The sequence below is a fragment of the Habropoda laboriosa genome, unplaced genomic scaffold (genome assembly GCF_001263275.1).
Source record: "Habropoda laboriosa isolate 0110345459 unplaced genomic scaffold, ASM126327v1 scaffold5, whole genome shotgun sequence".
Taxonomy (NCBI): Eukaryota; Metazoa; Arthropoda; class Insecta; order Hymenoptera; family Apidae; genus Habropoda; species Habropoda laboriosa.
In genome coordinates, this window is record NW_017100161.1 from 3,305,163 (window position 1) to 3,315,984 (window position 10,822).

The 10,822-nt window shown below is 48.6% G+C and overlaps 1 protein-coding gene across 2 annotated transcripts in view; it reads left to right on the forward strand.

Moving 5' to 3' along the window:
* The window catches only part of LOC108578079 (POU domain protein 2-like), a 116,381-nt gene that overhangs the window by 22,431 nt on the left and 83,128 nt on the right, over positions 1-10,822 (forward strand). For both annotated transcript variants that reach the window (XM_017941335.1, XM_017941338.1), the window contains exon 2: positions 3,374-3,409. In XM_017941335.1, coding sequence (XP_017796824.1) covers positions 3,374-3,409 — 36 coding nt within the window. The remainder of the gene's footprint in view (positions 1-3,373; positions 3,410-10,822) is intronic.

Below are 10,822 nucleotides of genomic sequence, written 5' to 3' on the forward strand. Positions count from 1 at the left end.
CTCCTATCTCGCCTCCTCTATCTCTGTTCGACTTACGGCTCGATGATGAAAAAGAAGGCTCGAAGAGTACAAACGCACCCGCGCTCCGATGATTAACAACCGGTCCCGGCGCATATCTCCGGGGCTCGAACTCGAGAGCTGGCTAATCGATTAATATACGATATCGAGCGCGCGCGTCCCACGGCCATTGTTTGTTGTTAATTACACTGATACATCTATCGTTGGGACGGGTTCGAGAACGCGCGTATCCGACGAGGCGACCGCCCGTCGTCCGGCATTCGAGCCTTCGACAGGATTTGAATCTAGCTTTTGACACGTACCGGAGCCGCGTCTCTTTTCTCCTTTCTTCCCGTTACCCTTTAGGTAAATCTGTACGAACAAGGAAGAGGAAGGGAGATATATTGAATCGAGGGTATCGTACATCATCGCGAGAAACGGCTGTCGTTGCGTTTGTTAGGCTAATCGGTTCGATCGGGTAAACGCTCCATGTTTCTTTTCGGTAATTATCGGCGCGATAACCTCTCTCGATTACAAATTTCCTCGTTCATGCTTGCTCTATTATCAGTGGATGGTTCTGCGTGAAAAAATGAGTCGAAAGTGAAGAATAAAGTTTTCGCAAACGAGGCTTCGTTTTCGAGAAAAGCAGCTTTGAAAATTCGTGGGGCAACGACAGGGAGCAAGTCACCGCTCGCCAGTGTTTATAAACGAAAACACGAGCAAAAGTCCTGTAAATGGAGAAAACCTTGTTCCACATTTTCGTTTTAGTTTTTCGCGAAGAATCGTCCTGCAGGGACGTGACAGAGATCATAACGATACTCGTGTTCGTGATCTTTACGCAATCCGTGGAGTTGAATGGGAAAGTAAGTGGTATCAAAAAGGTGGTGGGGAGTTATGATGCTCAGGTTGGAGCGTTTTCAAACACTACGAGACGCCAGCCGGTGATGGATCGCTCGAAAATACAGTTACGTCCCGCGAAAGCGAGTTCTACCACGACTTCCGGGGACTCGCCGTCGTGTTAGGGGACGGACGAAATTCCGTTTCACTTTTCAGTCTGGGGTTAACAGCTAAATCGACGGCTAATTGCCGGTGAATCGAAGGAAGGGGAAACGATGAAGAAGAAGAAGAGGAGGAGGAGGAGGACGATGATGCAGAGAGAGACGGATGAGCTGGTTCGATGGTGCGTGGTGTATGTGTGTGTGTCGCGTTAATTACCGAGCGTTAGCCAGGCTCCTCCCTCTTTGCACGCAGCTAGATGGATGGATTGCTTAACACTTGTCACGCCTCGCTAATTAACATTCAGTGATCTCCCTCTCGGAAGTCCTCTCCCCTCTCGCTTCTCCACCTCGACTCGTCCTCCCTCGTGGCGCGTTGCTGCTGTCGAAAGAGGCGAAGCAAGTCGCCGCGGTGCGGCAGGTGGAAAGTCGTTTAATATTTATCGACTATCGCGTGCGACCCCGTTGGCACCTCCAGGGCCCAGGATGACCGGCGACTGAATTAGAATTCGTGATGGCGCACCGAGCCGCGGTTCGCGGGAAATATTAGAATACAACGTTGCTGGCGGCGCGATAACTAGCCAGCCAAATGAAATGTCGCGTTACTTTTTGTTTCGTTTTTTTTTTAGCTGCTAGGTGGTCGAGACGACGAACTCTTCATTTTTCGATCAGAGTTGTTACGACGATAGCTGCTCATTTTTACCCTTTCGTTACGGCAGATTTTAGCACGTGACGCACGCGACAGATGGTAGACGTGCAATATCAATAATTAGGCTAGAAATGCACAGTGGCGTGTGCGTAAATTTTCAAAGCGCCTGTAGGCGCCAACAGCGACGAAAGGGTTAAGTATTGTTGTTTAGTGTTCGGTGTTTAGAAAGCACAGTGAACATCATCTGCATCGCTTTTGTCGATGTCGATGCCGTCGCGCCGTCGACGACAGGTCCGACGGAATACCAGATGCAGAATGTTTTGTCCTGTCGAATCTAATCTGTACTTTTGATCGCGCTGCCTGCCGGACGACCCTGTCCGTGTCGCTTCACGACAATTCTAACATTCAACCGAGAATTCTTGAGGGAAATCAATTTTTACAATCTTCCACCTTTCGACGTTCCTTCGATCACGATGGCGTACTCCGGAAGAAAAGCGTTATTTCTCGAAATATATTGTCGCCAACGCTTGTCTGCTTTTACGCATTCTGTTCTCAAGTACTGTCACATAATTTTTCATTGAAACAAACAAGCCTCCGCTGCGCGATTCTTATTCCTTCGCGACTGCTACAAGTTTAGGTCGGTGGTCCACGACAGCTCGTATACGTCACTGGGCCGCGATATCTAATGAGGCCATTAACACGCGCTGCACCACCGAAGAAACTTCGTCGAGCGTTTATGACATCCGATGACCTACCTAGCGGCTTCTATTAGACCCCTGTACACGATCGCCTTGAGTGAGACATCTCACCAATCTACCATCTGCCTCGTCCCATAGGAACACATACCTCTCCTTAAAACTCGTCTTGTTCTTTTTCTACGCAGTTCCCTTGCCCCACGGAGAATTCGCAATTAGATCAACCTGCCCAGATTCCACGAGATCGTCGAATATTTCACGAACGTTGTTACTCTCTTCCCTCTCCGATCCCGACTATTTTACATTGCAGCTGGGAGGAGAAGGAAGAAGAAAAGGATAAATTTGAAGAGATACCTAAGGCTTGTAGAAATTCAGAAAATTTCTATCCAATCTAAGTGGTCGATAAGATTCTATCTATGTTCCATTACACCGACGCGGCGAATGAAGATATTACAGCGTAATCGATATGAAATCCTCCGGCGTGCAATCGTTAAAGCGCAAATTGCGAGCAATCTTGCAACCCGTTCGAAATTACTTAACGTTGAGGACAGAGGAGGACGAGGTGGGGAGTGGAAAAACGTTCGAAGGCCTTTATTAGCGCAGCGTGGACGATGCTCGAAACGAATGATCGTCGTCGCGAGTGCACGTACACATATATGTATATACGCGCGTGTATGCAAATTGAAAAAGATAATGGCCTCGAGTGTCGTTTCGATCTTGTACACCGATTACAGTCGAGTTATTACACAGGTAAGGGGGGAGAGAGAGAGAGAGAGAGAGGGGGGGATCACTCGTTTTCAAATTGTCGTGAATAAACAATCGGAATGACTGGTTAATGATAGCTCGAAGGCGAAGAATGCGAATAAAGATCCTTTAACGGAACGAAAGGTAAATGGAACTCGAGATATTCTCTTTTGAGAATCACTCTCGAAGAATTTCGCGTTTAACTGCTAAGAATAGCTGAAAGAAGAATTTAGCGTTTACGTGAAATGTTGTTCGTTTTAACTAACTTTCGTCTCTCTTTTCCTATGTTGCAGACCTGTGCGAGCAGCCAGTCGCGGATCGACCTTACGGTGAGTCACTCTCACGGATCTCTTAACCTATGGAAGATTGCAACAGAAGTACGGTTGCACGAGGTTGGAAAAGAAATGAAAAACGATATCGCGGAACTGATTTTACAAGGTATCTTCCGCGGAGAAAAAACGAGAAGATCCTCCTTTCTACTTTGGTTTTCCATTGAACCCGGGCAGAAATACAGTGGTTTCATACGACGATTGCGAAACGCAACGTAACGCCTCCAGCCTCCTCCCACCCGACCAGCCGTTTTCCCTTTTTCTCTTTATTACCTGGAAACCGCGGCCGCGGCTTTATGCAAACGCGTAAATTAGATCGGATTCCCGGAACGACCGTTTCAAAGATAGAAAGCGCGACCGGACGGTGATTTATTTCACGTCCTCTCGCTTTTCAGACCGCCAATCGGCCGCCTCGAATCGATCCGCTTGATTCGCGGTTCCTGCCGCGATTCGAAAAATGGCGAACGCGAGTCGTTGTTTGATATTTTGATTATTGTAACCTTTGTCGGTAGCTAGTAACGTTGCTAATTTTTCGAGATCGAAGAAGGCTTGAATTTTATTCAATTTTACTTATTTCTTCGGTAGAAATGCAAAATTTTTAGAATATAATGAAGAATATAATGTAATTTCGTTGCAGGTATTAAAGATAAATAATCTCTCGGTGATTAAACTATCGTGTTCTAATCATTCGTGTATCAACGACGAGTTAATTCGTCTTAACCCTTTACCTAGGAATCTCCCTTTAAAAAAAGGTGTATCGTTGTTCTGTGCCCAAGATAGAAACGGATTCATTCCTCCGCAGTTAAGTTTGAGAAAAATTCGAGTTCCCGATCCAATTCGATGCAAGAGACCGACATCATCCGGAGTTAGGTCGGTTCGGGGTGTTGGTTTCCGAGAGGCACGGCACCTTCTTGTTGATATCAAGACCGTGGACGTTATAGGGCGGTAAAAAGTCGCGTTGCATCCGGTCGCGCTGTCCTCCTATGCCAGAAGTCGTAAAATTCAGCGTTGTGCGATTCGGGGCCTGTGTTTTGTCCCTCTTTCGAGATTATGATTACCCCGGCAGCCACCGTGGCTAATATCACGCAATAAGCACGCTGCCTCCGAGAAATCCGTCTCTCTTTTCTTCTTCGTCTTCTTCGTCTTCTTTCATCTCCTCCCTCGGTTTCGTCCCATTCTGCCTCCTTTCCGCAGGTATATAATATGTGCCACCAAACTCGACTCGGTGTAAACGGGTATCCGGTGGAAATGCACGGTGCTGAGAAGAAGAGTAAGAGAAAGGGAGAGCGAGAAGGAAGGTGAAAAAGTGGGGAGAGGTCCATCAAACGAGCCGCAGGACCCTTTGCGAGGTCATCCGAACTTTCCTGGAGCAACTTCATCTTCACGGTCTATTCCGAGTTCGAGGACTCTGCTGGAATTTCAGCAGCCAGCAACCCTCCTCCACCACCACCACCACCGCCTCCTTCTTCTTCTCCTTCTTTCTGTATCACCAACGCTCGCGGCGATAATTTTTATTATGCCCTTTATTCCGGCTGGGTTTCAACCTGCGGAATATTTATAGGTCGACACCGGGGTTTTACTTCGTGCCTTATCTCACGAGACCGTAAACTGTTAGGAGAGAGGAGAAGGGGTACGCGATGCTAATGTAACAAATTTCGCGCAAGCCGTTACAGCAACGTTGATATCCAATTTTCGCGAACGCCTATTAAAAAAGTATAATCGTCGACACCGGTGATATCCATTTTGCCTGGATCTCTCCTCTTTCTGCAGGCTCGATTAAACGCGTTTATGAAATCTCCCCAACCGGACGAGAGAGTTCGCCTCGGTAAAAAGACATTAAGAGGTTCAAAAAGAAGGAAGGGAGGGAGGGGCGAAATTTATCAGCCAGTAAAACGTCGTTTCGAGGTCATCAAGGGTCCTCGTATATATAGCCGAGGTGATGCGAGAGAGGCAAGCTTGCTCTCTCGAGTCAATCACACGATGACGAGGCACGTGGTGAAAGATTTTTCGAGTGCAGAGAAGGGTGGCGTGGTGATTTTCAACGCGGTAGAATCAACAGGTCCCGGTTATGAGAGTGTAAAACGTTTTGAATCCGACCCCTCGAGGGGTATGATTCCTACGCGCGAATCTCCTCGTACAAAAGGGGCGAATCTCTGTCCGCGGGGGGGTCAGGATTTCTCTCTCTTTTTTCCTTCTGTTGCTTCGACGTCGGTTCTTCCTCTCTCTGTCACGTAGCAACACATGTACGAGGTAAGCGTCGGCACGTCCTCGTGTCCTGGGGGTGGCCTGCGACCCCAGAACACGGGGGTGGCTGACAGCCGATTAGGACAAGATGGGAGAGCCCCCACGGAAAACTTAAAATAACATCGCTCGATCATCCGGGTGTCTTCGACGACAGCAGGCCAGGCTACTCTCGTATTCAGCCTGTCCCCTCTTACGCGTCCTTCCTTCACGCTCCTCCGCGACCTTCTCAGCGGGTACCTAAAGAATCGGGGTCGCGTTACCGGTGATCCGTCTTTCCGATCACCGTACTTCCGACTGTCGTTACAGCTATTTAGCGTGTGTATACCGGGTTTACGCGAATTTTACAGGGTGCTTAAGAATTTCGCAAGCTTCGAAATTTGTCGATTTTATTTCAACGTTTTCAATTACTTCTATTTGTTCAATTTCAGATCCTAGCGTGTCACTGATTTTTGTTAACGCAAATTTATTAGAAATTCGTAGGTCTCTAGGTGCACTAGGAGATAGGAAGATGTAATTTTTTATGACGCAGTATCAGCAGCTAGTTTAAAATCTACCTTCCCTAATAACCGATGCGATATCTCTTAACACGAAGTGTATTGCACAGTACCCCGGAACGCGCAGATTTTTTTCCCAATTACACCGGTAACGGGCCACGTACCAGCTTAAACTTCACTTCCATTCACCTTCTGCCTATCAATGACCATCCGAAGGAACGAAGCGGCTCCAGCAAACCCACGGAAGTCCCTCCGCCGACCCGTCCCGTCCCATTTCCTCGAATTCTCCGGTGGAAAAGCGGCGTGAGTCGAAGTTGAGCACCTCTTCGATGCTCATTACAGTGTGTCCCGCCCCCGGCTGCGGGTAATCAGGGTGTGCGGGGGAGTGAGGGGCGGCGGGGGCGGTGGGTGACCTCGCCCGGGGCCTCTACTCTCCTCCTCTGCGTCTGGCTTTCTCCTTCGCTCTCGCGACTCGGTGGCTGGCCGCCTTCCTGCTCGTCTCGTTCTCTCCTTCCCCCCGGTTCCGTCCTCTTCGTCCAATGCTTTCGACTACCTGCGAAGGTGACGGGGCAAACCGGCAACTCTCTCGGTTCATTCGGAATCGCGACCTTGCCGGTGCTTTGCATTCGCCGTGCATTCGCCGCGACCACGTCCACCGCGCCCACCCCACTGCTGCTTCCTCTTCTGCTTCGCGTTGCTTCCCCCGCGCGGTAATTGGCGGAAGTTGCATGCGGGCGTGAGACGCGTGAAACGCCTGGAATCTCGCTTGACATTTTAATTTCGCGTCGGAGTTCCTTACTCTTTCCTGGATTTTCGAGGGATGAGGTTTTGGGGGTTGATGTTTAATTTGGGTAGTAGTGGTGGTGGATGCGGGAATTTTTTGCGGGGGTTTGGTAGGAAGTAACGGGTGGAGATATGAGAAATTGAGGAAGAGAATCGAATTTTTTCACGGAATGAGTTTGACTGGGTCGACAGTGCGATATTAAATGTCGATAGATGAAAATTATGTGTCTGAGATAACGAATTAGCGGCACAGCGCGTTTCTCGCGAAATTTCACTTATTACAGTATTCTCTGAATTTTTTTCGCCCGCCTCGCTTCCTTCTGTCGTCCTTCGTTCCTCTGCAGAAAGGGTTCCAGGACCCGCAGTTGCAAGTGAATCGAGATGTTCCCTCGATGGTGAACATTCGAATGGTTCCGTCGAATATCGTGGTCAGGTTCAAGAATTGGACTTAATGACCCGTGATGCTGATTGAGGAATTTCGTGAAATCTCCAGTTGACCATTGAACAATGCGAACGCGAGGATGGTTAACCCCGAACGCGCGGTGAACGAGCTTTAATGCGCCGGTATGGCTCCGGAGAATTGGTATTTTCGAGATAGGGAGACCAATCAGTGCCGGGAAGGAGAGAGCCACCGGCTATTTGGCCGCGAATAATAATGATTACAGGAGGCACTCTCCGAGCAGGAAATGGCGCTGCCAGATGGTAGAGGGTAGGAGGTGAAGTTTTTCGGTAGGTAGTAGACCGTCTACCAGTTCGTTCTCTTCGATTCTTATGCAATTCGAGGGACGAGAATAAAGTTGACCGAAATTCACGAAAAAGGATACTTCTTGTATCCAAATTACAGAAAACTGATAGAAACGAGACAAGGTGGTGATTAAAAATATTGGCAAGATTCGTGACACAAAAGTCCCGAAAAAACCCCCAAGGAAATGAATCCAGAAGCTCTCCTCACCTGGTCCTCGAATCTGTTCCCGTTCACCCCAGAAAAAGCACGCGTACAAGTGAAAGATCGAAGAGTCCGTACGCAAACGCATCTCGCCGGGCGAGAGATGCAAGGATTTTACTGCTTCCACGAAGCGTCGGTTCCGCGAATAGACAGAGCCGGCCCCGTGAGTTGAAATTACTCGAATTTTATATGCACGTTCGGCCCGATCGTTTCCAGGAAATTTTTTATACCCGCGTTGCGTTCGTTGCGTACGCGTCAGGCCGCGATATATACACAACACACTTTTCTCCGTTACGTATCGGAATGTGCTGTACGGTGGCTGGATCGCTCGTTTATCCCGTTACCGGGTCTCTTTCTTTTCCTCGACCAACACACCGACCCCCTGAATAGCTGTTCGAACCCGTTCGATAGGCGGTGGTAGCGAGAAAAACGCGGCCGACATGTCGTCCAGGGAGCATCGTTGCGAGTCCTTTGACTATTCCGGGATTCTCGACCGCGTTCGACTGGTCTCGATCGTTCACACTGCTCACGATCGATCTTTACCTGGCCTTCTTCGATCGCCAAGCTTCTCGAGATCGCCAGACGCGAGTTGGCACAACTGGAATTCCCGTGTTCGTTCGTGAAAATCTCATTTACTTTCCATCTTCAGACTCGTCGTTTCGCGGCTTGGACGAACGGTATTGTAAAATCTTCGTATCTACGAGAAAGCTTGGTTTCTCAAATTTTTGCTCAGCTGGACGATGGAGATTTCCAATATTCCGATTGCTAATCCAAACGATAGGCAGAAGGTAGCCGAAGGATAAAGAAATTTTCCGAAAAAAAGGATCTGTCGCTTGTTAACGCCCGTGTTCGTCTTTATCTGCTGGATCTCGGCTAACAGGCCCAATATCCGTGTTCACCTTCGTCACCTAACGTCAAAAGTGTGTATCGTGGCTACCTGGCGCGTCTGAGGATCTTCGGGGAGGATGGTAGGGCTAGGGAGTAGAGGCCATTCGAAAGAAGGAAGGTGCAGTTTGGTTCGTTGGTGGATTCTCGGTGTCCTACGCAAATTCGTGGGTTTTGACGGGAACAGGTATCCACATCCGGCATTCGTGTTTTATGGTCGAAGAGGGGAACGTAAGATTGCGCGAGGACGAGTGTAGAAAGCGTTTCCATATTCATAGACACTACAGTCTCTTTCGCATGAATTTCTCCATACGCTACGAATAAAATTGCAGCTTAAGAAAAGAAAAGAAACGTCCTTCGATTGAATTCGAAAGAGAAGTAAAATCCTGAAGTATCTGTATCCCGGTTTTTCAACACTCTAACGAAATGTACATACCTCGGGATGCTAACCTAACAGATTGAATAAGTAAGGGGAGCGGTAATAATCCGCATCCATCAGTATCTGCTTGTTAATATTGATAGGTAGCAAGGAGGGTTAGCCAAAGCTTTAGATCAGAGTTTCTTCTATACTTCGTCTCGCGGTTTTTCAATGCGGTCGATATCTGGTCGCAGGCCAGCTCGCCTCTAAAGGCACACCGTGAATCCGGATTCATGAATGAACTATGCGAGCCGGAGAGGCGAGCAACGAACCGGCGGGAGGACTATTATTTAGCATAGCCACTTTTTCTGCCCGGTCGTCCCGCTCGCTGCGGCGTTGTCTTTGTATCGGGACGAACGACGATGACGCTGCACGCCGGAGAGGCTGGCTCTCTATCTGGAGCAGGTTCGCTGCCTCCTTCGGAGAGATCTCTCTCCCAGCCTAACTAATGGACGCCGCTCTTTTCCGCTGGCACGCTTTATTATTGTTATTGGACCTCTACCGCTCGCCCTGCACTTCTGAATGTTCATCTAATTAAATTGGACCAATGGATGCGGGTGAATTCTCGGAAGAATATTCTAATTTTAAGAAGTGAGGAACGGCTCTCACGGTCTGATGCCACTTTATGGATTGCCTGACGTGTTTCCTGTTTTCTCGGGTTTATCAGACTTTTCGGTTTGCGGTTGGACGAGGTTGGGAAGCTGTATTGATACTCTGAACGAAGAGTAAAATAGTGGAGTGTAGTTATAGTCTCTACTTTGTGTAGTGTAGTGTAAGTTTAGTAAGATTACGTGAAACTTTCTTCTCAATCTACGTTCACAAGATTGTTCGTAAATTTGAAAATTTTGATTTTTCGACTCTTGCCTTCTCCACCCTTAAAGTTGTGAATTTTCTCGTGCCACCCTGTATAAGTCCCAAAAAGCTTCCGTTACATTCCTATCTATAGCCACTTACAATCTGCGTCTCGAGGATTTATCGAACTATCAGTGCTCAAAGGGTCGATCATTTATCGCCCTCTAATCCATCTAACCTCGTAGAAAAAGCTCTTCAACAAACATCTAAGAAGATCCATCGATCTTGGAACGACGGTGAAGCGTCTAACGTTGGAATCGACAGTCGATTCACGAGAAGAAGCTCGGTGGTTTCCTGTACCGGGCCCGTGGCGATCCGGTCACGCAGTTCCGCGGTGTTTCATCGTGTTGTAGCTTGGGCTCCCCTCGCGTGGACCTCGTACAGCGAGGCTAATCGACGACTAATAAAAGGCGGGCCGAGTGTGAGCGGCCAGGAGCTGGCCAGCGGCAATCAAACGAACAATGACACCGTCGCGAGGGCCTCTTCTTCTTCGTGGACATTGTGCGTGGGATTGCCTGACTTGTTCCTCTCTCCTTGCTACCAGGTGTACTCTCCTTTGACAGGACGAGGAAAGAGGAAAGCGAGAAGGGATCACGCGTGTGTACACACGTATGTAGTTACGCGCGAAGGTCGTTAGACGAGAGATAGAGAGACGAGGAGATAGGGAGAGAGGGAGGGGAGTAAGAAAGAGTGGACTCGCGTCAAAAGTCGCGCTACTCCTCTGGTTTTGCCCTCTTATTGCCAGTAGTCGTATTTACGAGACGTTAGAAGCGCCATCAAAAAGGGAACCC